Source organism: Heterocephalus glaber, unplaced genomic scaffold, assembly GCF_053883595.1.
Source record: "Heterocephalus glaber isolate CG9 unplaced genomic scaffold, H.glaber_assembly_v1.0 deba00001479, whole genome shotgun sequence".
NCBI classification, from domain to species: Eukaryota; Metazoa; Chordata; class Mammalia; order Rodentia; family Bathyergidae; genus Heterocephalus; species Heterocephalus glaber.
This window is the reverse complement of record NW_028258316.1, coordinates 23094248-23121475: the sequence shown is the minus strand read 5'-3', so window position 1 is coordinate 23121475 and position 27228 is coordinate 23094248. Positions and strand designations below refer to the sequence as shown.

Below are 27228 nucleotides of genomic sequence, written 5' to 3'. Positions count from 1 at the left end.
TTTAAAAGTGCTTCATTCATAAATTCTGAGGATGTTAAGAGAAAAATTCTAAATCACGGAATTTAGAACATCACAGATGCTACAGGAGTCGGTAGCACCCTCTAGTGTACAATTTTAGAACCAGCATGGTCTCTGATGGGTGCATCTGAACCAGCTCAGAGCACTTACATTAGCCTATAGATAACCCAAAGCCTAGGATATAATAAAGTGTTGAAAAGGTCATGTCTTCTTTTTGTTTCTTTTGTATTTGTTTTGCTTTAGAGACAGGGTCTCACTATGCAGTTCAGGCTGGCCTTGAACTCACTATGTAGCCCAGGCTGGTCTCTAACTCATGGCGACCCTCCTGCCTCAGCCTGTTGAGTGCTGGGATTACAGGTGTGCACCACCATTTTCGGTTTAGCTCAAGTCATTTATTGGATACTGTACTGAAAGTGAAAACCAGACTGGGCTGCATGGGTACGTTTTCGCACCTTCATAAAGTAAAAAAACTGTGAACTTGAAAGGTCACAAGTTGAGTCATGCTAAGTCAAGCACTGGCTGTGTTTCTGCCTGTGACCTGCTTGCCTCCCATTGGATGCAAGGCTGTAAGGGCAGGGATTTCTACCCGTGTAGGTCACAGCAGTGTTCCCAGTGCCTAGCACAGTTTCTGGCACACAGTCGGTGCTCGATATAGTCCTTGACTGCACGACTGTGTAATCACTGTGACATAGAGGACATTCAGTAAGTGTTTGTTGGTTGAATGCACATATCATCACATGAATGAGCGGGTCGACCTTGAGCTGCTGGCTCCCCGGGCTGCCCCCCCGCCCCGCCCCGGCCTCAGCACAATACAAGACTGAGATGGAGTGAAGGTGGGCCAGGAACAGCACAGGGAGGGCAGGACCCTACGCTTTTGTTTCCACTTCCAGCTGATAACCGTGCTGCTGGCCTCAGTGGAGGCAGCAGGCTCTCATGGCAGGCGAAGTTGAATTCAAGCACTGGTACGCTGTGGCTCCCAGGGCTCGGGGTTCATCCTCGAGCTGCGAGGATGTTGTTGTTCTAGGCATGAGCACTGCCCGGCTCAGGGGCCCGAAACGCTGGGCCAACAGCTGGCCTCGCGCCTCAGGTTTTGTCGTTGACGCCTTGCTGGGGGGCGCCTGGCCTTGGCGTCCTCCCGCAGCTGTTGGCTGCGCCTGCGGATATCCTGGGTCTCACTGCGGAAACGTCAGTGTGCCGTACGCGTTGTATCTCGTGTCCACTGATAAGTCTCGCTGCCACGCCGCGGCCTCTCCCCAGTCCACTCCTCTCGGGTCCGCCCGCGGCAGCCTTCGGTCTCTCTCCTCCCTTTCGCCGGCTCCTAAGCACGTATCTTCTTCACGCTAGATGCATCAGGTGAAGTCCTGGCGGCGAAAAGGTTGCGTGGACCGTGAAACTCTCCGTACACCCTAAGCGCGCCTAGCACAGAGACTTCTCCTAGGTCAGTCGGTCGAGCTCAGGAAGCCATCAAGTAACATACCGGAAGCGGCTGGGCGGTTGATGCTTTCTTTTTCCTAGCAACGGGTCGTGAAGGAAGTGGTTGCCGCCGCTGCACGCCGTGCGCCTGCGCAGAGAAATCGCCGCTGACGGAGCGGGATCTCGGTGGCCGTGTCCGGCGCGCTGAGGGCAGCTGGAACGTCTCGGGTGGCGGAGCCGCCAGAGGGGCCGGGATGGCGGCGCCGTTCTCCCCTCGCAGGGAAGCCGTGGCTGCCGACCGGTGCTGGTTGGTGCTACTGTCACCCTTGCTGTTGGTGGCTTTGCTGGCGCGGCCCGCGGGGGCGCTGGTGGAGGGGCTGTACTGCGGCATTCGGGACTGCTACGAGGTGCTGGGCGTGAGCCGCTCGGCCGGCAAGGCAGAGATCGCGAGGGCCTACCGCCAGCTGGCCCGGCGCTACCACCCCGACCGCTACCGGCCCGAGCCCGGCGACCAGGGCCCAGGGCGGACGCCGCAGAGCGCCGAGGAGGCTTTCCTGCTGGTGGCGACCGCCTATGAGACTCTCAAGGTATGGGCTGAGGGGAGGACCCCGCGGGAAGCGAGTGGGGTGGCGCTTCGGGCCCCGGCCCGCGCCGCCCGGTCTTTTGTGCCCTGGGAGCGGCCACCACCTCGACCTTTAGGAGCCTCACGTTTCTCACGTAGCCCTGTGAAAGTCCCCTGGGCCACTGGCCAGGATGGGAAATGGGAGCCTTCTTGGGCTTTGGGGGCAGGGGGACAGCCAGCCCCCTCCTCTTTTCATGAGTCATCGTGATTGCAAAGCTTTGGATATTCTATGGTTTCGTGAGAGCATAGTCGGAAAGCAGGGTGATTGTTCTTAGGATCTGGGACAGGACCCAGGAAAGGCCTGGAATATTGAGCAACGGTGTGACTGTGACCATTTGACATGACAGAACTTTGATCTCTCGAGGGATAGTTTTAACAAAGGCACTTAGATTAGGTTTTGAGGAGCTGTCATTAGACCCGATGCTTGCCTCTTGCCTCTGACCATGAGACCCGAGTGACCTTGGATAGCGCTTTCTTCATATGCACGATTAAGGCCATACCTCCTCATAGTGTCATTATGAGGATTTAATGATAACTATAAGAAACTCGGTACATAAAACCTGTAAATGAGTAATTAATGATCTGGAGAAAAAGACTCTTGAAAATTTCTGGCACAAAATATTTTTCCGACGTATGTTTAATCATTTTACAAAGGTTTTATTGTGTCCTGTGGGGCTGGAGATGGAGAGATATAGTGTAATGCTATTTTCTGTTACTACAAAAATCAAACCGTATTAAAAACTCATCAAGTCCTTGGGTGTATCACTGCTTCAAGGGCCCCATTATGGTGAGGCAATAGCTGTTGTAGTTGTATGGTATTTCTCTCCTAGTCTTTTTTTTTTTTTCCTGAGGTAAAGTTTTCCATGTAGTTAGACTATATAGTCTGCTTTTAATGCCTACTTTGTGTGGATGTACTGTCGTTTAAGCATGAATTGTTTCTCCAGATTAGTTTTATGGAGCTGAAAATGCTGCATATTGCATCAAGGAGCTAGAGACTCTTCATGCTTTTCAGAGCAGTGTAGGTGTTTGGAGTCATAAAAATGAATGTTGTTGCTTTACTAATTCTCACCAGCATTAGATTGTAATTGTCATAGGCAATTAAGTGAGGTATGGGGAGGGAGCTGGGAAAATGCTGAGGCTAGAGAGCTTAGTTGCCCATTACTTTGGGTAGAGTGAGGAGGACAGATTTGAGAAAAGTGGGAAAAAACTCTGTCCACCTGGGGTTGCCTAGTGTGTGAAGCCCCAGCCTGCTCTTTGCGGGACAAAGATAATTTCCAGGCTGCTGTGTTCTCTCACAGTAGCCTGCCCTTGTCCTGTAGAATGTACTTATTTTCCTACTTTTACTTAGCCCCAAAGCACTCTACAGAGCCTGTTTCTTTTTCTAGCTTTTAATAAATGTAAAACCTTGCTACTGTTAAAAAAGGATGGGATCCAGGCAGTCAGCCTGCTAGTGGTGCTCCAAAGCCCTGGTGATGCAGAAGGAAGCTCTGGACAGGCAGAACTTCCACAAGACAGGACAGCAGAAGTGCTCGCCCCTGTTGTCTTCTGGTGGGTTTTGCTGATATGGGATATGGGTAGGTTTGGGAAGAGACTGGTGAGCATGTTGGTAAGAACTTTGAAAATATGGGCCACAGTTATGGGGTAGAAAGAGTGACAGAAATTCTTACCAGGAGGCCTCCTGGGATTCTCTGTTCTTGACATTTTCTCAAAGACAAAGTTTCAGAGGACTGATCTAGTGGATATTTGTGGTTGCCTCTAAAGGTTTCTACCCTTGAAATTTAGTACTGATTTATTAGCTGATAAAAAGCTAGTTTGTCCACTGAACAGGTAGGAACTTTTAGTTAGTTAAACACTAGTGTGCTGGTAGAAAGTAACTCTTTTACTGAACTCTTAACAGGGTGTTTGTGGTAGCTACAAATACCTCCCAACAAGGAAGTAAAAATGGAGATGTACTAAGAAAGGAGGGAGCATGGGGAGTGTTCTATAGCTCCTCAGCCTCCCTACTGTATTACTCCTAGAGGATAGAAATTATCTGTGAGAGAAAAGAGATGTTTGGAGATAGCCTGGACCTTTGAAAATCACCCTCAGCAGAATTCTATAAATATTGCTGTGTAAATTAAGGCATTGCAACAGTAGTTAGCATATTTAACTATTGGGGACTCAGGGAATTCATGGACTTTGGAAGTCAGTAAACAGACTCTCACTAGCTGTATCAACATTGGATCTCATGAGGTGGAACACTCTAGTCCTGCTTACGTATTCATATGTGGCTATAGCACTTATCACACTGCCCTATGTATATTGAGTAACCCCTCCCCTTTCTACTAAACCACACTCCTTATTTTTTGTGTGTATGTTCATAGCACCTAGCACAGTGTCTGGCACATCAGATAATGAATGTTATTTAATTAAACTCACATTGGAGACGGATTCAGATAGAATGGAAATTGAATTTCTGGCATTTTACATTGTTATACAGAGCATACTTTGTCATTTTACCCAAATTAATTGTACTTTTAAAGAGGAGTATAGCTATATAAATTGGATGATTATGAATGAAAAATCCCTGCATGACAAAAATTGTACTTTTAATGTTTTTTTAAAGTGAGAACAGTGATCATTTTTGAACAGATAAAAATTGAAGTAAACATGAGAAATGGCATAGAAATAAACATGCAGGAACATCTAGAAAGGATGCACTTAGAAAAACTATGATTGATAGGAAATGGGAAAATAGGACTTGACAACATTTTGCAAGATTGTAAGAGAAGAGCATGGGGAATATTGCTGGCATGAAGGTTATCTGGCAAGTGGAAAAGATATATAGAGTGAACCTTCTGCAATATCCTCAGTATATTCTTTTACTTAACCTTTTCTCCAACCAGTTCTGACATAGGTGCTGGGGAGGAGACCATGACAACAGAAAAGGCATACTTTATGACTTTAAGCTTTTAACATAAAAAGGAAGACAGATACTTATTGATTAGTTATTAGTTATTTATGTTACATAATAAAACAAAGGAGACATACTTATTTGGTTTTTATTTATATTATATAATAAAAGTTTATGCCTATTATATTGCAGCATGGAGAGGAAAGCAATTATTGCTTTTGGAAGATTAGAGAAGAATGTTTTCTTCGAAGTAGATCTGGAAAAAAGTCACCCAGATTGGTAGTGAAAGGACATTTCTGATAGGTGGAAAGCTTAATTAAAACATAATTGGGCTGGAGATTTAGCTCAGCACTGTGCCTGCCTCGAAAGTGCAAGGTCCTGAGTTTGATCCCCAGTACTGCAAAAACAAAACAAAAACAAAAAAACCTTAACAGAAATAGAGCATCATGAATGTTCAAGGCTTATTCTAGGATTGAAATGTTGGGAGGTGTAGTAATAAGTATTTATTTACATAGAAGACTCAAAATATTCTACCAAAAGACTAGAACTATAACAAATTCAGCAAGGTAGCAGGATACTAATCAGCACACAAAAATGAAGAGTGTTGGGCTGGGAATTTAGCTCAGTGGCACCATGCCTGGCTCATAAGCACAAGGTCCTGAGTTCAATCCCTGGTACCAAAAAAAAAGAATAGTGTTCTGTGCATCAATAATGGATCCATCAAGAAAGAATTTAGAAAAGTAATACCATTCATAATAGCATCAAGAAAAATTAAATACTTAGGAATTAACCTAAAAAAGGAAGTAAAACATTTCTATAATGAAAACTATAATACTCTGAAAAAGAAGATCAAAGAGGACATCAGAAAATTGAAAGATATCCCGATCTTGGATAAGCAGAACCAACATTGTCAAAATGGGCATATTTCCAAAACTGATATAGAGATTTAATGCAATCCCAATCAAAATGACCTACAGCATTCCTCACAGAACTAGAGAAAGCAATCCTAAAATTCATATGGAACCAGAAGAGATCCAGAATAGCAAAAACAGTCCTGCACAACAAGAACAAAGCAGGATGGATCAAAATTTCAGATTTCAAGTTATATGATGGAGCTACAATGATTAAAACAGCATGGTAAAGGGACCACAAATACATGCTAAAGGAAGGAGAGGCTCCTTAACAAATGATGCTGGAAAACTGGCTAAAAACATGCAGAAGATTGAATGTAGACCCTTATTTCCCACCATGTACTAAATTAAAATCAAAATAGTCCAAAGATCTAAATTTGTTTTTGGTTTTTTGAGACAGGGTCTTGCTGTGTAGTTCAGGCTAGCATTGAACTTACTGTGTAGCCCAGGCTGGCCTTGAACTTGTGGTGCTCTTCCTGCCTCAGCCTCCTGAGTGTTAGGATTACAGGTGTGCACCACCACACCCAGCTAAAGATCTAAATATTAAGATAGAAACAATCTGCTGGAAGATAAAATAGGTAAAACTCAAAGATAACAGGCTTAAGCAAGGAACTGTCTCAACAGAACCCCAGTTGCGCAAGAGATAACATCAGGAATCAACAAACGCGGGGTTATATTAAATAAAAAGCACAGCAAAGGAAACAAACAGCAGAGTGAAGAGACAACCACAGAATGGGCAGAAAATGCTTGTTAGCTATTCCTCTGTCTTAGTTACTTCCTCATCACTGGGACAAAATACCTGACCCCCACAAGTTAAGTTTAGCTCACAGTTTGTGGTGGTTTCAGTCCATAGTTGACTGCCTCCCAGGCAGACAGAGGGGCATGGCAGAGGAGAAATAGTCCCATGGCAGGGCAGGCAGGAGGCAGCAAAGCAGTAAGCCTCCCTTTTTCTTTTACTGTTCCATCCAGGCTACAAGCCTATTGGATGGTGCCATCCACACCCAGAACTATGCTAAACCCATCAGTGGACTAATTTAGTTACCATACACCCTTAATCCAGATTCGCAGACCCTAGATCCACCTACCTCTGAAAAGCCCCACCTATGAAAGCATGAGACTTTGAGGGGACTCTTAGATACAAGCCATAATATCCTTGGACAGAAGACTCATATATAAGAACTCAAAACATTAGATTTCCAAAAATAGAAGACCCAGTGAAAAAATGGACAACTGAAGTACAAATGGGCAATAAATATGTGGGAAAAAAATCTTCCAACACCTCTGGCCATTAGAGAAATGCAAATTAAAACCACACTGATATACCATCTTACTCGAGAAAGAATGACTCCCGTCAAGAAGTCAGATAATAACAAATGTTGCCAGGCTGTGGGAAAAAGGAACCCTTCAACGTCATTGGTGAGAATGTAAACTAGTATAACCACTATGAAAATCAGTATGGAGTTTCCTCAGAAAACTAAAGCTAAAAATTCCCTTTGACCCAGCTCTTCTCCTCCTAGGTATCTTCCTAGAAGAGTTGAAGATACCATACCACAGTAATACATAGTTACTCATGTTTGTAGCAGCACAGCTCATAATAGTTAAATCTTAAAAGTGGCCTGTAATGCCCATCAACATTTAATAATATTTATACGCAATGTAGTACTACTCTGTTATAAAGAAGGATAAATTTGAGTCATTTGTAGGAAAATGGTTGCACATTGAGCATAATATTAAGTGAATTCAGATACACAAGCTTAAATATTGCATGGTTTCTCCTAAGAAACCCAAAGTATAAATAAAGAGCAAAATAAAAGATAGATAATAGGAAACAGTGAGAAAGATATTTTACAAATGAAAAGGGACTAGGAGATAGAGGAAGGGGGCAGAAAAAGAACTAATATATATTATGTACATGTATCAACTTCCTGCAATGAATGTAATCATTATGTACTGCAAACATGTGCTAATAAAATAAAAAAATTTAAAGTATGTGTACGAGAGAATGTGTGTATAGGATACATACAAATACTAAGCTATTTTATATAAGGGACTTGAGCATCTGAGAATTTGTTATCTACCATGATCCTAGAACCAATCCCCCATGAATACTGAAAGATGACTATTTTATGAAATATTAAATAAAATTCTATTACAGTTATGATGCCAATAAATAACCAAATTAAGAAAATATATAGATTATAGACAGCAGATAGTTTTTATTTCACGTGCCTACTCTGATTGGTCCTGACCACCTAGAACACTTTTAGGATCCTTTCTTGGTTCAGTGGGAAGGAGTGACACATTTGATAGTGATTTCTTTCATGGGCCCAGATGAGTATGATAATATTTGTACCACATTTACTTTTTCTGCTCTGAAACCATAAACGTTATTTTATACTGATTCTTTAACTTCAACCCTTTCCCCCTACTTATAGTGGAGGTTGATTGTATACCAGATATGTTTAATTCTGGTGCTTTGATTACCTGACACACAGTGTCATCAGCAGCCTAGCAGTGTTCTTGATCTCAACCCAAAAACTATTGAGTTGATAAAATTGTAGCCAGAAGCCAAGCAGTTGACATTTTAATTTAGCTCGTACAGAGTTATCATAGGTAAATGGGATATTTTGAGATAACCACAAAGACCTTTCTTATGTTTTTTATAGACTTTGTGGATCTGCTCCTTCCAGGTTGAAATACATGGGAGGAAGAATATTTTAAGAGGCTGGAACAGAGCTTGGGATCAGATGATGAATGACCCTTTAGGCTATATTCAGGAATTTGAACTGCATGTTTTTTGAATACTTACCAGTTTTTAAAGTAGAGAAATGAGAAAATCTATTTGTTTTTGGAAGAAAACTCTGGGAGCAGAATGGGTTGGGGAGCAAGAAGATATTTTTGACAACTCATTTTTAGAGTCATCTTTTGGAACTCATCATTCCTCTTTTGTAACTTGAGAATCTGTTGGTTAATTTCCCACTCCTTTTGCTTAATTTTGCTTCCTTTAAAACTTACATTTTTCTTTACTGTTTCCTATTTCCTTTCTCTTCTCACTCATCTTAAGCTACTGTAGACTGACATGTGCACCTGCACATGTACTGAAACTGTCCTTGTTAACAGGTGAATAGTCATACTTAATCAACTAATCCCATGGTTCTTCCTTTCTTCTTCTTACTGGAACTCTTTGTGGCATTTGGTACTGTTGACTATTACGTTCTTCAGAGTATCTTGTTTTGACTTCCTTGATGTAGTTTCCTCCTTTTTTTCCTATTTTCTAGCCATTTCTTTTCAGTATTTATTTATGTTTTAATTTATTACTTTTTTCAAGGTGTTGGAGATTGCATGTAGGGCCTTGGGCATGCAAGGCAAGCACTCTACCACTGAGCTACACCCTCAGCCCTCTTTTCAGTCTTCAAAGTCTTCCTTTCTTCCTCATATGCCTTAACTATTGCTTTTTCTTAGAGTTCTGTCCTTTGTCTTTTCTTTGCTGTTTTCTAAGCACATACTGACAAAACTGTATCTTTGACTGTATCCCTCCTTTTAAGTTGACAACTCTAAAACCTGCAAGCTTCGCAGGCTTGTGTTTTCAACTGCTTCTCATTTATATAGCACAGAAACCCGCAGTCTAACATGTCTGAAATCAATCATGTTATCTTTTAAATTTTTTCAATGCTAGGCATCAAATCCAGGGCCTTATGTGTGTTAGGCAAGTACTGTCCTACTTAGCTATGTCCACAGCCCAGTCTTTTTCTTTGTTAAATCATAAACTTTAAAAGGGAATATAGTGATGGTTCTCACATAAATTTGAGGTGAATGAGAGATTTCTCTAACTCATTTATTAGTGAGGGAACCAGTAAGATATAAAATTAGCACAGAAGAGAAACATATTGCACATTGGTAGATAAGGAATACCTATAAAAGCTGATGAGCGGGATAAGGTGGTGACATCCATAAGCCCAGCTACTGGGGAGGCTGAGGCAGGAGGCTAGTAAGTTCAAGGTCAGCCTGGGCAACTTAGCAAGACTATATTTCAAAAATAAATACAAAATTAATAGATTATTTAATTAATTAAAGTACTGGGGATGTAGTCCAGTGGTAGAGTGCTTGTTTACCAGGCTAAGTGCCCTAGGATCAATCCCCAGGACTGGGTGGGGGAAGTAAACCTAATATCTGCAAGGCAATAATCTGTTCCATTCCACAGAACACAGTTTACCTTTCTGTGAACAGGAATTTTTTGCATTATTTCCAGTTTTTCACAAGTTACTTCTGACATAACAGTTAATGTAGGTTAATCAAAGACAAAGAAGGGTACACTCCTATAGGAATAGATAAATCCTAGAGGCTCCAGAGCTTGAAAGGATATCCAGTAGTTTTCATAATCTCCTATTGCAGAATCTTCTAGTTTTCTCCTGTATGTTCTCCACACTTGGTGTCCTCCTATTCTTTTTTTTTTTTTTTTTTTTGGTGCTGGGGATCGAACTTTGGACTTTGTGCTTGCGAGGCAGGTGCAGTGCCACTGAGCTAAATCCCTGGCCCTCTTTTTCTATTCTTGCTTTTGGTGGATAACATTGTTCACATGATAACTATTAGAGACTTCAATATCATGCTGAACATCTCCTTTGATTTATGTGTGGCCCTTTAATTATCAGGTCCTATTCTATTTCTGAGCCACTAAAATTGCTTTTCCCCATCCCATTTTTTTATGCTACCAGAGTTGTTTTTCAAAAATATATACTCATACATTTTAAGTATAATGCAAATGTTTTCATACTTTCAAACATTTCATTTTTTTAAAAAATCACAGACAACAACACTGTAACTGTGGCATAGCTTGTAAGATCCTCCATGGTTCTTATCCAGACTTACCTTCCTGGATGGATGTACAGCTCCTTTGTAAATTCCCCCAATACACAAGCTTCATTGAATCCATTGTTTGATGCTTCTGTACCTTAATACAGTACTTGCTATTTCCTTTGCTTGGTTTCACCACATCTTACCTTGCTTTAAAAGATACATCTCTCATTTCATCTCTGTGAATCCCTTTGCCAGTGGTCTCAGGTAGAGTTAGTCCTTTGCTTCGTACCACATCAAATTGTGCTTTTATTGCTCGCTAGATTCTTTCTCTAGAAAGAGAGGGTTCTTGAAGCCCTTTTGTATTTAACTCAAGCTACCTGAGTCATTATTTGCTGAATCTAAAGTAGTAAAGGCTTTTCAAAGTTCAGGTGGTCAAGTAGATGGAGATACTATTAACTGAAACAAACTACTAATTTTGGTTTTCAGCCTGTTGAGTTGGAGATATTAATGTTACATTTAGAAAATGTTCAAGATATAGCTGAAAGTAGGAGAAAGCAGGAAAAACAGATTTGTCACTAAGAAGTGACAGTCCAAATCATAGAAGTTGTTCAAATGACACAGAATGAGAAGACATGTGAGAAGATAGTTGTACTAGTGACTGGCAGATAGGGAACAAAAAAGGAGATGAAACTGAGAGGAATTAATTTTTTTCCTCTTCAGTATGACCTGGAAAAAAAATTAAGGGAGCAGAAGCTACATATTTTTTTCTCAGAAGTTATATTTTGAAGCATTGTATATGTGTGATTCTTTTAAAAATCAGATTAATATATATTTTTAAGAATGAACAGAATATTATATTTTCATATAGTATTGATTCCTAGCCTTGACCCTCTGAAAGTGGCTTCTACACTGTGCAATAGAAAGTTTTAATGTAAAACTGGCTGCAATATTATATTATTGCAATTGCTATGTATTGAGATCAAATAATTCATTATTACTTTCAAGGGGTAAGAATGTTATGTTTTTTTGCCTCTGGGGAGGGGGACGATTATTTTCATAAGAGAAGGAAGGATTCAGTGCTTTCTTTGCTTGTGGGTTTCCTCTTGTTCACTTTTGATCTAGATATTGGTGGTTATGTTCCAGTCCTCCTGCATATGCCCAAGAGGATTGGGAGTGGACGGACAGCAGCAGAAGCACCATTTATTCCTGTAGAGATTAGAAACAAGTTTATTTCCCTTCTTGTCAAGGCTCAGGACAGAGAGGAGGAAGAAACGAGTAAAAAGGTTTTGGTTTTGGAAAGAAGTTGGAATCTCCTGACCCTGGGACATTAAGATCCACAAAATTGCTGAAAGAAAAAGTACTACCTTATTGAAAGGTAAGATATTGAAATGTTTTAAGGTTTAAGCTATTTTAGCCACATAAACATATTTTCATAAACTGAACTCAAGCAGTCATTTCTGCCCACCCAAAATTTTTGTGACATAATCACCAGCATTGCTGGTGAAAAGGAGACCTATGTGGCTGGAGAGATATGTATAGTGAGGGAATATATTTACAACATGTCACTCTGTTTTGAAAGGACACTTACTGAATGCCAGGCACTGTGGTAGGCCTTTGATATAAAGAGATTAATGAGTTACCCTATCTACCCTCTAGAAATGCTCTTTTCAGGACAAAAAAACCTGATGATTATAATGTGATAAGTGCTATAATTAATAGATGCTAAGTGTAATGAGTGGTCCAGGGATTGGAGGTGTAGCTCAGTGGCAGAGTGCTTACCTAGTACATGTGAGGCCCTAGGTTAGATCCCCCGCACCCACAACAATGAACAAACAAAAAATAATGAGTGGTCCAACTCCATGTGAGGCAGTAACATCCATATCCTTTAGAACCCCATAATGTTGGAAGAACGAGATGGGCTTCAAGTTTAGGAGAATGACATATTCAAAGATATAGGTGTGAGAAAGCATGTTGTATTGGAAGGATTTACCAAATGCCAGGATTTGTTATCTGAATGGTTGCTATGAGTAGAAGAGGCAAGAGTGGTGTGGGATGTTGTTAGATAGGAAAGTTTGGGCCAGATGTGGACTTTGTTGCATGCCGAAGAAATTTTAATTTTGGCCATGGGGAAACATTGAAGATAAAAACAGGAAACTGTGGGCTTGCCTTAGTTCTGAGAAGGGTAGGAGAAAAAATAAATATGGTGTTACAATACAAATGTACCTTTCTAATGGAGTCTCCAAAAAAGGATGGTCCTTCTTATTCCTTTTGCTTTTATGCTAATATTTCGGTATCCTTATGTTCTAAACATTGTAGGTTACTAAAAGAGTAGAATTTTTACTTAGAATGTTGAGAACTCTTGACTTTTACCTATCTGTACCAACTTTGAATACCTTCTAAATTGTATGCATGCCTCAGCCAAAAGATCTTTTTCTTCATTCTGAATAGAAAACTGCAAACCCTACAGTGAAAATTAAATCGACCAACTAACTGCTACAAGAGGAGGTGGCCAACTTCCTAGTATCTAATAATGACCAATATAGAATCATTAATTTATGGTGACCTCAGGAAAATAAGCTCCAAAGAGAAGTAAGGTTGCCTCTGAGACCTTTTGTAGGACACCTTTTGTGTTTGAGAACTTACTAGGGCACCTTGAATGGACCCCACAGTTCTGCTTGCAGTAGACAAACCACACAAGGGATAGATTCTGGAGTTGTTGGTGCTGGAGCATTAGCTTACTGTTCTGTTAGAAGAGCTTGGTGAAGTCACAAATCTAGAAACAGTAGGAAGATGATGACCCTGGGAGTGAAATGCTTAAGGAGGGATGATAGTTCCATTCTATGGAATGTGATCTTCTCTAAGAACAAAGAGAGAATAGCCATGGGACACAGGATGTCCACATACCAGGTACATGCAAAGGCCTAACTGTATACTTCACCCAGGAAGAGTACAGCCAGCCAAGATGGGTGAAGGGCTCTGCAGCAGAGTAGGGAGTGATTCTGTACGGTTGTAGGAATCTAATCTCAGTGTGGCATTTAGTTTCAAAATTACATGTAATCTAGTTGGAGCAAGACTAAGTGGCATTTAGCTCCAAAATTACATATAATCTAGTTGAGCAAGAACTGTATTTCAGAAAACATCTGCCAATATTGGAAGGCTAAGTTAAAAGTCAAGGGTTTCAAGGCAAAAGCAGGATATTTTTATAAAATGAGCCCCCAAAAAGCAAAAAATGGAGAGAGGATGAACAATGCTGAAAGGATACCTTTATTAAAAAATGAGACACACCAAGAGATGTGGACTTTAGTCCTCAGGACTATCTGTGTGACCTCTGTGAAGATTTACTTACCCTTTCTAGGTTAGAAGCACTGTAATATGATGATGACTTAATGAAGGAATAATGGATTGATAGTTGAGGCATATGGCAACAGCTGCAGGAAAATCCTTTCTGGCAGAAGACTAGGGGTGAACTGGAAAACAGTATCAGCCTGGGCTGCTTCTCATATTATAGGTACTTTGACCTCAGTATACTGCCATAAAATTACCTTTTTTTGTTGTTTGGTGGTACTTAGGAATTTGAAGCCAAGGGCCCATATACTGTGTTATGTTCCCAGCCCCATTTATGTTTTTTAAGAACTAGGTCTTGCCAAGTTGCGAAGTTCCCAGGCTGGGCATGAACTTCTGGTCCTCTCGCCTTAGCCTCCCAGAGTCCTGGGATTATAAGCATGAGCCTGTAAGCCTATCTAAATTCAGAAATTTTAGTAGAAAATACATGATAATTTTAGTTAGCATAGGGAAGATTTTATCATTAGTAAGCTTCTTATTTTGAAACTATGAAACTACATATTGAGGGACTCAGAAGGAGTCTCTGAACAGACCCCAAAGCTCCTGTCTGCAGTGACAAGGCATTTGGTTAGATTTTGAAGTGCTCTTAGCTTAGAACATACTTTATGAATATTGAATAGTTTAACCTAGAAAGAAATTCTCTAAGTTAAAAAAAGATTTTTTCACAGTAAATGTAATCATTATATACTGCAAACATGTACTAATAAAAAAGTTTTTGTTTTGTGAGGATTTCTACTACACTCACATATAAAGAATTCATTTTATTTTAGTCTTTGACATTGTTTTGAAATGAGACAGACTGAAAAATAGGTTTCCTGTGGGATAAAAAGCAAACAATAACCTAGATTACTAATTCCTCAACCTAGGTAGCTCAATAAAACATTGCATTTATGTGGTAGGAATTGATTAGAATTAGAAAAGATTTTTAAGAAAAACTTTGTGAACATTCATAACAGGATATCATACTGTAATTCTTTCAATGTGTTTATATGATTAAGAAAGATATGTTATTTATAGACTGGGCTGTGACAATGTACATTAGTAAAATACAACATGTTTGTAACATGCTTTATACAATGTATGTCATTTAATATTCAAAAGAAGTTAAAAATATTAGGGCAGAAAGTGCTGTCCCTTTTTAAAAATGAAGAAGAATGAAGCTTTTAGAAGCTTAATATTTTGTCGAGGGTCACAAAAGCTAGATTTTGACCATTATACTGTAGTGACTTCACAACGTTTCTGTGGGATTATTATAATTGAGTTCAAAGGCACAGACTGTTTTCCGATTCCACTTGCAATAGAAAAATTTCTACACAAAGTTGGAATATAATTGTGAATATATTTAGGATATAAACATTTTTTTCCATCAACAGTTTTTGAGTAGGTGTTGTCATGTGCTTTAAGTTGTAGGAACATAGTGCTATTCTTATTAGCACCACAGCATTAGCTAAAAAGGCATGGTTAGGTAATTGTTGTTAAAAATATTACAGTTTTGCAGGAAGATCAGTAATACTCAAGAATTTGAAGACTATTTTTATTATGCCTTTATAATGAATGTGAAATTTCTACAAGTAAATTTATATATGCCTTTGAAGAATAATGGGAAGTACTTTTATTTTGACAGTTTTAAAATTCAGAATAATTCTACAAATTATAAAATTGTAGACTTACCAGATTATAAACTAAGATCATTTAATAAAATGTCCTATGAAATTGGCTACCTTGTCATTTAACAGGATGAAGAAACACGGAAAGATTATGACTACATGCTGGATCATCCAGAAGAATACTATAGCCATTACTACCACTACTATAGCAGGCGCCTTGCTCCCAAAGTGGATGTTAGGGTAGTGATTTTGGTCAGCGTGTGTGCTATTTCAGTGTTTCAGGTGTGTATCGATTTATATGTGTATTTCTGTGTCTGTGCATGAGTACATATTGCCTACTGCTGGTCACCAGAACTGCATTAAAAGCCTTTACATAAAATTTTGTTTCCAGTTGAGATTAATTTTGTTTTTTTTCTGGTACTGGGGATCAAACTCAGGACCTTGCACTTGCAAGGCAGGCACGGCACCATTGAGCTAAATCCCTGGCCCAAGAGATTAATTTTTTGTACTAGAAAACTATTTATTTCAGCAACTGAAGGTGTTGGTATTTTTGTCAGTGGGAAATCTGATGATGAGTGTTGTTCTGTAACTACACCCTTCTCACCCCTACCACCACCAAAACCAGGTCTTTTCTCATGCTCCCTGTAGAGTATTTGTTGTATGATAGCCAGATCATGTCTTTTACCTTTGTAGAACTTTTCAGTGATCTCTTGAAAACTTGGGGAAAATGAGAAGTCCTTAGTGTTGCCTAACAAGTCCTGGCTCCCATTCACAATGCCGGTAGTACTTGCCACCACTGTAGCAATCAGAAGTGCCACACACATTTCCGCACGGCTTCCAAAGATGTTGCTGCTTAGCCTGGAGACCACTGAAAGAGATTAAAAGCGATACAGTAACTTTGTGTGTTGTTTTAAAATATCTCAAAAATTTAATGAGTCTTTCCTATTACTCTTAAATTAGCCACATCTGTCACAAATCAAGTGACTAGAATGAAGCAATTTGCTAGTTTGAAAATTACTTCTCCAGGTTAATTTCCAGAAATGATATTCAATTTTTATAATAAAACAATTCTTATCAAAGAGTAAGGTGGAACATTTTAAATGTATCTGTGCTTTTCTAGAAGTATTAGCCTTTCAAAGTGGGACAGCAAGAGATAATAATTTTTTAATTTTTTTTGTTACTGGGGATCAAACTCAGGACCTTGTGCTTGCGAGGCAGGCGGTGGAACCACTGAGCTAAATCCCCGGTCCTTCTTTTTTGTTTTAGATAGTGTAATACTCTAATAACTTTTTTCTTTATTTTTTGTGTAGTATCTAATAAACTGTTGCTATAATATTTCAGGATATTTATAGTGTAACGGCTGTGTTCACTGTACTATGTAAGATGCAGTTTTCTGACAATAAAACCCTTTGTGCTTGACTATGGTTATGAAGTAAGTTAATGCTTTGCTGTCCCAATAAAGAGTTCAAACATATTTGAATCTTTCAGTTCAAAATATGGTATGTATTACTGTGGTATATGTAGATGGCTCACGAAAGAGATAAAAATGATACAGTTGCCTTAATCTCTATCAGGGATGGCAAACCTTTTCGAGACTGAGTGCCCAAACTGCACCCCAAAATCTACTTATTTATCGCAGAGTGGTAACTGTGCAGTTAACCTGAAATTCCAATACTCGGCTGCTGGGGCAGCTTGGCTTGCATGCTGACAGAGAGGGCTCTGGGTGTCCAATGCTGCACATGTGCCATAGGTTCACCCCTACTAATCTAAACCCTGAGAATTTTAAAAAATAAATTTCTTACCAGCTGGTTTTTGTTATTTAACTCATCTTCTAGTAAATAGATTGCAGTTTAAGAAAAAGAGAGAGAGTTGTTTTGTTTTTTTGGTACCGGGGATCGAACTTGGGACCTTGTGCTTGTGAGGCAAGTGGAGGCACCACTGAGCTAAATCCCCAGCCAGAGAATTCCTAATAGTGATCTAAAGAGGAGCCATTCTGGTAGAGATGTGAAATGACTGATGTGGGGTGATTCTGTTGATCCATCATCTGATCTGGGAGTTTCCTGTCTGAATCAATGACTTTTGGCCCAGCTCAGAGTTTATCCTACTTATTCAGCCTGGAGAGCCCATGTACATGTGGGCTTTGTTCAGTTGTATCATCATTTACTTATAAAGTGAGATCTTTGAGATCCCTATACCTAGATATATATTTTTGGAGACAGGGTCTCATTTTGTAGTTCTAGCTGGCCTTGAACTCACTTTGTAGCCCATGCTGCCTCAAACTTGCAGTGATCCTCCTTCCTCAGCCTCCTGAGTGCTGAGGTTACAATCGTGCGTGTGCCACCATGCCAAGCTGAGATCCCTATATTTTAAAATGGTTTTTTTTGTGTGATGATATTTACTAAGACCCCTTACTATTGCTTTAGTTTAGAGAATTGTGGGAATGAAAGTGACTCATTTTTCTTTGTTAAATATTCTAGTTTGTCAGCTGGTGGAATAGCTACAATAAGGCAATTAGCTACCTAGCCACAGTGCCAAAGTACCGTATCCAAGCAACAGAGATCGCCATACAGCAGGGACTGCTCAAGAAAGCCAAAGAAAAAGGTAGAAACAAGAAGTCAAAAGAAGAAATTCGTGACAAGGAGGAGAACATCATAAAGAACATTATAAAAAGTAAAATAGACATAAAGGGAGGCTACCAGAAACCCCAAATACATGATCTTCTCCTCTTTCAAATTGTCTTAGCTCCTTTTCACTTGTGCTCATATATAGTCTGGTATTGCCGCTGGATTTATAATTTTAACATCAAAGGTAAAGAATATGGGGAAGAAGAGAGACTGTATCTCATTCGTAAATCTATGAAGATGTCAAAGTCTCAGTTTGATAATCTAGAAGATCATCAGAAAGAAACTTTTCTTAAACGGGAGCTCTGGATAAAGGAGAATTATGAGGTGAGTAGTGACTCTGCTGTGACTTTATTTTTTATTTTTGTATTAAATTCTTTTATTGGTACATTGTAGGTATACAACACAATTACATTTCTCATTGGGAATTGTGCTTTTATATAATGCATCTTGGTTCTTATTTTTTCCCCATTCCTAGCCCTCCCTTCACACCCTCCACCCTTCCCTATTTACAAAGACTTTATTTCCATTTTTTCCATTTCTCATCATTTTTTCCTTTCCCTTCTTTCCTTTCCCCTGCCCCTCCCACTACCCCTACCTCTTTGGACCTTTTCTTCCTATTTTACATTATCGATTATTCATTCTAATAATTGGTACATTTTAGGTATACAAGATAATGACATTCATCATTGGAAATTTGCACCTTTACATCGTCTCTCTTGGTTCTTATTTTTCACCCTTGCCCAGCCCTCCCTTCAACCCCTCCAGTCCTCCCTATTTACAAAGATTTTGTTCCTATTTTTCCATTTTCTCATATTAATCCCATTCCCTTCTATCCTTTCCCCTAGCCCTCCCACTTCCTTCCCCTTTGCCCCTTTTCTTCCTATTTCACATGACCTATTATACATTTAGTCCTTATTTACACTTTCAGTTTCTCACACCAGAGAAACTATTCGGTATTTATACATGTGTGTCCTATTTATTTTACTTAAGAGTATTGCCTCAGTGTGCATCCACTTAGCTATAAATGTCTCTAATTTCTCATTTTTTATGGCTGAGTAGTACTCCATTATATAAAAAATACACATTTTCTTTATCCAGTCTCCAGTTGATGGGCATTTGGGCTGTTTCCAAGTTTTAGCTATTACAAACTGTGCTGCTATGAACTTGGGCGCACATATATCACTGTGGTATGATTCTTTTAATTCTTTGGGGAAGATCCCCAGCAGTGGAATAGCGGGGTCAAATGGGACTTCCAGTCCTAGTTCTTTGAGGTATCTCCATACTGATTTCCACAGTGGTTGCACCAATCTACACTCCCACCAGCAGTGGAGCAGGGTTCCTCTTTCCCCACAGCCCCACCAGCATTTGTTATTGGTTGATTTCATGATAGCAGCCATTCTTTCTGGAGTGAAGTGGAATCTCAGCATTGTTTTCATTTGCATCTCTCGAATGACCAGTGATGTTGAACATTTTTTCATGTATTTATTTGCTATTTCTACTTCTTTGTCTGAGAAATGTCTGTTCATTTCAGATGCCCATTTTTGGATTGGGTCTTTAAATTTGGGAGGTCTGATCTTTTTAAGTTCTTTATAGATTTGAGATAGTAGACCTTTGTCTGAGGAAGAGGAGGTGAAGATTTTTTCCCACATTGTGGGTTGTCTCTTCACACTGCTGGTGGTTTCTCTTGCTGTGCAGAAGCTTTTTAATAAGAAGAGATCCCACTTGTTGATTGTTTGTGCTAGTTCATGGGCAACTGAAGTTTTGTTCATAAAATCTTTTCCTACACCGATGTCTTCAAGGGTTCTACCTAACCTCTGTTCCAACTGGTTCAGAGTTTCTATTTGAATATTTAGATCTTTAATCCATTTTGATTTTAGTTTAGTGCATGGTGAGAGATATAGGTCTAGTTTTATTCGTTGGCAAGTTGAAGCCCATTTTTTCCAGCACCATTTATTAAAGAGGCTATCTTTCCTCCAGTTAGGGTGTTTGGCTCCTTTATCGAAGATGAGATGGCTGGGTGTGTCCGGCGTTGTTTCTGCATCTTCTAATCTGTTCCACTGGTCCTCAGGTCTGTTTCTTTGCCAGTACCATGCTGTTTTTATCACAGTAGCTTTGTAGTAGAGTTGCAGATTGGGGATAGTGAAACCCCCTGCCATACCTCTGTTACCTAGAATTGCTTTTGCTATTCTGGGTCTCTTCTTGTTCCAAATGAATTTTTGGATTGTTTTCTCGAGGTCTATGAAGTATGCTGCTGGGATCTCAATTGGAATTGCATTAAATCTATATAGCAGTTTTGGAAGTATGGCCATTTTCACTCTATTAATCCTTCCTACCCAGGAGCAGGGGATGTCTGTCCATTTTCTGATATCATCTTCAATCTCTCTTTTCAGAGTGCCATAGTTTTCAGAGAAGAGCTCTTTGATTTCTTTCATTAGGATGATTCCTAGGTATTTCAGTTTTTTGGATGCTATTGTGAAAGGAATTATTTGCCCTATTTCTCTCTCAGTGAGTCTGTCATTGGTGTAGAGGAAAGCTATTGATTTTGGTGTGTTGAGCTTGTGACCAGCTACTTGACTGAATTTGTTTATTAAGTCTAGAAGACTTTTGGTGGAGTTCTTGGGATCTTCTATATAGAGTATCATGTCATCTGCAAATGACACCAATTTGACTTCTTCATTACCTATCTTTATTCCTTTTATTTCTTTCTCTTGTCTAATTGCCGTGGCTAATGTTTCCAGAACTATATTGAACAAGAGTGGTGATAGTGGACATCCTTGTCTTGTTCCTGATTTTAGTGTGAAGGATTTCAGTTTGTGACCATTTAGTATGATATTGGCTGTTGGTTTTTCATAGATGGCTTCTATCAGTTTGAGGTAGAGACCATCTATTCCAATTTTTTGTAGGATTTTTATCATAAATGCATGTTGGATTTTGTCAAATGCTTTTTCTGCATCTATGGAGATAATCATCTGGTTTTTGTCCTTGGCTCCATTGTTATAGTGTATTACATTGATTGATTTTCGTATATTGAACCATCCCTGCATCCCTGCATCCCTGGGATGAATCCCACTTGATCAGGGTGTATGATCTTCTTGATGATCTTCTGCATTCTGTTTGCCAGTATCTTATTAAGGATTTTTGCATCTATGTTCATTAGTGAGATTGGCCTATAGTTCTCTTTTTCAGTTGGGTCTTTCTCTGCTTTGGGGATCAAGGTGATGCTTGCTTCCAGGAATGAATTTGGGAGTATTGCTTCCCTTTCAATTTCATTGAAGAGTTTCAACGGTAGTGGCAGCAGTTCCTCTCTAAATGTCTTGTAGAATTCAGCAGTGAAGCCATCAGGGCCCGGGCTTTTGTTAGTTGATAAGTTTTTAGTTACATTTTCAATTTCATTGGTTGATATTGGGTTGTTCAGAATTTTTAGGTCTTCTTCATTCAACTTTGGTAATTCATATGTTTCTAGGAATCTGTCCATTTCTTCTGTGTTGTCCATCTTATTGGCGTATAGGTGCTGGAAGTAGGTATGGATGATCCTCTGGATTTCTGCTGGGTCTGTTGTAATTTCACCGTTTTCATTCCTGATTGCATGGATTTGGGCCTTTTCTTTCCTTTTTCTGATAAGGTTGGCTAAAGGTTTGTCAATTTTGTTGATTCTTTCACAGAACCAACTCTTGGCTTCATTGAGTTTTTGTATTGTTCTCTTAGTCTCCATTGCATTGATTTCTCCTCTGATCTTTATAATTTCCTCCCTTGTATGAGCTTTGGGGTTGTCCTGCTCTTCTTTTTCTAGAAGCTTAAGGTTCAGCATCAGGTTGTTTAAATTGGACTCGTTCTGTTTTCCTAATATGCATATTCACTGCTATGAATTTCCCTCGTAAGACTGCTTTCATTGTGTCCCATAGATTCCGATATATTGTATTGTCATTGTCATTTAATTGAAGGAACTGTCTGATTTCTTCTTTAATTTCCTCTGTGACCCATTGGTTATTCAGAAATGCGTTGTTCAATTTCCACGTGTTTATGAAATTTTTTGAGTTTCTTTTGCTATGGATCTCCAATTTCATTGCACTATGGTCTGATAATATACAGAGGATAACTTCAATTCCTTTGCACTTACTTAAACATGTTCTATGTGTGAGTATGTGGTCTATTTTGGAGAATGATCCATGTGCAGCTGAGAAGAATGTGTATTCTGATTTGGTTGGGTGGAAGACTCTGTAAACATCTGTTAAGTTCATTTGTTCAGGAGTTCGATTGAGTTCTAGTATTTCATTACTTATTTTTTGTCTAGTTGATCTATCTATTTGTGACAGTGGGCTGTTGAGGTCCCCCACTACAATTGTATTAGTGCATATATGACTTTTCATGTCCATTAGTATTTGTTTTATATAGTTGGGTGCACTAGTGTTTGGTGCATAGATATTTATGATTGTCATCTCTTCCTCTTGGATTCTTCCCTTTACAAGGATGTAGTGTCCTTCTTCGTCTCTCTTAATCAGTGTTGGTTTGAAATCTACTTGATCTGCCAAGAGGATAGCTACTCCTGCTTTTTTTGGGGTTCCTGTCACATGCAGTATTGTTTTCCACCCTTTAACTTTCAGTCTATGAGTTTCCTTTTGAATTAAGTGTGTTTCTTGTATGCTGCATATTGTTGGATTTGGCTTCTTGACCCATTGTGCCAGTCTATTTCTTTTGATTGGTGAATTGAGATCATTAACGTTGATGGTTATAACTGAAACGTATTGACTTGTCATTGCCATGACTTTTTCTTTTTGTTGCGTTCTTCCCCTTTCCATTTAATTTCTTGTCATGCCAGATGGGTTCATGCTGCTTTGTTTCCTGGGGTTGTGATCCTCAATGCCTGTTCCTAGGATATTGTGTAAAATTCTTTGGAGTGCTGGTTTGGTATTCACGAAGTTCCTAAGGTGCTCTTTGTCACGAAAGTATCTTATTTCTCCATCCATTTTGAAAGATAGTTTTGCAGGGTACATCAATCTGGGTTGGAGGCTGTTTTCTTTTAGGGCTTGGAATATGTCACTCCAAGCTCTTCTTTGCTTGATGGTTTGTGTTGAGAAGTCTGCTGTGATTCTGATGGGCTTTCCTTTGTATGTGATTTGTTTCTTTTCTCTGACTGCTTGGAGAACTTTGTTCTTCTGTTGTGTTTCTGGAATCTTAACAATTATATGCCATTGTGTAGATTTTTTTTGATCAAGGCTATTTGGAGTCCTATATGCCTCACTCATCTGTATGTCAAGCTCTTTTCCCCTGCTTGGGAAGTTTTCTGCCATTATTTCTGTGAAGAGATTTTTTTATGTTTTCTGCACTTTCTCCTGTTTCTTCATTGAGCCCAATCAGTCTTATGTTATTCTTCTTTGTATCATCTAGCAGCTGCTGGATTGATTTCTCATGTTCCCTTATAATTTTGAAGCAATTTTTCTTTTCCTGGTCATTAATTGCAATCTTATCTTCTATATCTGAAATTCTGTCCTCACATTGGCTCCTTCTGCTGTGTAGACTTTCAATGGAGTTTTTCATGTCCTGGAAATCTATTTGCATCTGTTTTATGGATTCCATTTGTTTTTTATGTTGGGATTCCATCATGTTCCTGAGGTCCTCTTTAGATTTATTAATCATGTCTTGCACTAGGGGCACAGTTTCTCCTGTTATCTGAGAAATAATTTCTGATTTCACTTTTTCCAGATCCCCTTTTTTTTGCCAGTTCAGTGGGTCCAGGTGTTTGAGTATCAGAGTGTTCCATCTCATTTCCCTTTGGGGTTGCTGTAGGTGATCTGGAAGTCTGGTTTTGAGACTTATTTACGTGTTTTCTCATTTCGACTGGGGCGGGGGCTGTTAGTGCCTGTACAGATTACCTCCTCTGAGATGGGTGAGGTGGGACAGGGGCCAGGAGCAGTGATAGGGATGGTGATCCAAAAGCCCTTTCCTGTGGGCTGGGAGCAGCCGGAGGGATGGTGGCCGGGAAACCCCTTCCTCTGGACCAGGAGCAGTGGGATGGTGGCTCAGAAGCCCCTCCCTCTGGGCCAGGAGGGGTGGGAGGTATGGTGGCCCGGAAGCCCCTTCCTCTGGGCCAGGAGCAGCAGGACAGAAGGTGGCCCAAAAGCCCTTTCCTCTGGGCCGGGAGCAGCGGGAGGTATGGTGACCGGGAAGCCCCTTCCTCTGGACCAGGAGCAGTGGGACTGAGTACCTTGATCTGGTGTTCCGGTGTCCTCTGCGTCTTTGTAGTGTGGAATCAGGTGGCTGCCTGTCTGCAGCGGGGTGATTCGATGTCTTCCGCGCGACTCAGGACCTCGGTAGGTCGTGCACAGACCTGCCTGTCTGTAGTGGGCTGATTCAGCGTGTGTTCCGCATGACTGGGGACCTCGGTAGGGTGTGGGCAGACATACCTGTCTGCAGCGGGCTGATTCAGCATGTGTTCCGCGCGACTGGGGACCTCAGTCTGTCACTCCTTTTTATAAGTGATGTTTTAAATACATTTTATTGAAAGTAAAGTTTTGGTCTGAATAATATTTAAGTAAATTAACTTTGTATGAGTTGCTGTTTTTGTAAGTTAAAATATTCAGCCTGTTAACAACATAATAATAGAAGTTAACATTAATTAGCTCTTAAACTATTAGAGAAATTTCTCTCTTAGACAAAAATATTGTGTCTTAGATGACTGTACTGGGCTGATAGGTTATTATATGAGGTTAATACTTCCTAGTATTTGGAAGTAATATTTCTTTCTAAAATTTGATGTGGGTTTGAAACTGGCTATAACATGACAGCTTGTCCATTTAGTTTCAGTTGACATCCACTAAAAGTTAAAAACAGATGTTCTTTGTTCTTAACCTATGTAGTTTATCTAACCTTCTTTGAAGGACTTAATACAACTTTTTTTGAAAAGCCAGTCTTTGGAGATAAAGTAGTAGATGTATGCTCAATTTGGTGACAAACATATCTTTTTTTTGGTACTGGGAATTAAACTCAGGACCTCACGCTTGCCAGGCACTGTGCTGCTAAGCTATATCCCTAGCCAACAAGCGTATCTTTAAGATCATTTTGTTCCTTGGCTAAAATTAACAAAACTGAAGGTTATGTTTGCAATGTACCATGTTTAAAAAATGGTATTGATTCTTTAATATTGGATGTTAATTATACAAGGGAAATATTAAGCTATTTAAACACAGTTTAAACTCATGGGATTTCAATGAGGAAAAGAATGCATTCCTAAATTACAGAAATCTGTGACAAAAAGGTACTACCAGCTTTTCTACAAGTTTTTTTGTTTCACGCTGAATGTTGAAATGCTTAAACTTCATATTTTTAGAGGAACAGTCTTCAGAAGACAAGTCAGTATATTCACTGGAAACTTTTATGTAGAATTATATTTGAAAAATGTACAAATGCCATAAAGTTAACAGCAAATGTTTCTCTTTTCATTGTAAAGTTATATAGTATTATTTATATTTACAGGTTTATAAACAAGAACAGGAAGAAGAATTAAAGAAAAAATTGGCAAATGACCCTAGATGGAAGAGATACAGGAGATGGATGAAGAATGAAGGGCCTGGCCGGTTAACATTTGTGGATGATTGAAGATTGATGGAATGCTACTATGTCAAACTTTAATTTGATATTATTTTTCATAACTGAATTATTTTAGAAATGTATCAACTGCTCCTCAGCAGTAACTTAAAATGCCAGAAGTATTGATTAAACAGAATAATGTAGAAATATCAACTTTCACTTAAAACTTTATACATAAAACATTTATGATTGTTCAATTTTTATAATGTATTTATGGATTTTGTTAAAAGATTTGACATGAAAATTTATTAGTTGCCATTTAAAAATTTTATAGTTCAGTTAAAGATTTGACATGAAAATTTATACCATTTAAAATTTTGGTGTGTTAAGTGTTTATTCTTCGAGGGTGTTTCCTTATTCTTTGTTATACTGCTACATTTTTCTGCTTTCATGGCCTATATATTTTCATGAACTGTAAGAAAATAGAAAATGATAACATTTAATTATTGTGTCTTTTTGGACACAAACTTCTTCAGTGGAATTATTCAGCTATCATGTTGTCTTCATTATAGTCATTGTAGGATTGAAATATGTTCAAATTAATCTCTCTAGGAGAGTCTTCTGCTAGAATGTCTTTAAATCCCCACCTTTCATTATTACAGTACTCTTAAAGATCAGAAACTCTCCAAGAGAGTGGGTCTATCCTCATGTCCTTGTAGGATGATCTTGATTATAGTCTCATTATAGGACTATAACTGTATTCTCAAACATTTCTGCAGAAAGGGACTTTGTAAAAGGATCTTTTGTACCACAGTACTTTTTTTGGGGGGGGTCCCCTCTAATTTAAAAAAATGACAAGAGATAGTGTGCTGAAAAATTGTTTATATATTATGAAGTCCTTGATTGGTGAAAACTCCATTGTACATGAGAACATTTATATGCATTTAAACTAGAAAGAAGATATGCATGGTTATGTACTGTTCTCAACCACTGAAATATAAATGTTTTTACATATATGGAAATCAAAGTAAATGGCACATAATTTGAGTGAATCAAAAGCATGATACTGTACCAAAGTATCAGTACACATTCATGGTAGTGAATCAGTACTCCTGTAAAGGATTTATCCTATTGCTTCATATTAATAAATGGTTGTAATATATTGTTTGTTGGTATGACATTTTAAACTAAAGACTAATATATTGCATTTTATATGATATAATTTTAAATGATTAGGGTAGCATAGTAGGTACACAGAATCTCTTTAATACTAAAGTCCTAAACTCACAACATATAAAGGGTTCTGTCATTGCTAATTTAGATAAAGACTTCAGGCCAGTTATATAATCTGTGAATGATTGCTTTAATTGGTTCATTTATAAAATTGGGAAAGAATTTGAACCATTTATAGGGCTCCTTTGCAGCTCTAAAATTCTGAAGTTACATAATTATCTTTTTCTTTTTTTTTTTTTGGTACTGG

General features: G+C 39.0%; 1 protein-coding gene across 1 annotated transcript; it reads left to right on the top strand.

The window, feature by feature from the left end:
* Nucleotides 1-1572: 1572 nt before the first annotated feature.
* Dnajc25 (DnaJ heat shock protein family (Hsp40) member C25) lies at nucleotides 1573-26910 on the top strand. Its single transcript, XM_004849573.3, has 4 exons — nucleotides 1573-2018; nucleotides 15730-15882; nucleotides 18078-18548; nucleotides 25695-26910. The coding sequence occupies exons 1-4, from the start codon at nucleotides 1686-1688 to the stop codon at nucleotides 25815-25817; spliced, it is 1080 nt and encodes a 359-aa protein (XP_004849630.1). The 5' UTR covers nucleotides 1573-1685; the 3' UTR covers nucleotides 25818-26910.
* Nucleotides 26911-27228: the final 318 nt, after the last annotated feature.

Bases quoted from the DNA above. Each gene is read 5' to 3' on its own strand.
- Dnajc25 (XM_004849573.3), top strand. From the start codon at position 1,686: ATGGCGGCGCCGTTCTCCCCTCGCAGGGAAGCCGTGGCTGCCGACCGG. The intron at 15,883-18,077 runs GTGTGTATCGAT...TAAATATTCTAG, and splicing joins GTGCTATTTCAGTGTTTCAG to TTTGTCAGCTGGTGGAATAG. The intron at 18,549-25,694 runs GTGAGTAGTGAC...TTATATTTACAG, and splicing joins GGATAAAGGAGAATTATGAG to GTTTATAAACAAGAACAGGA.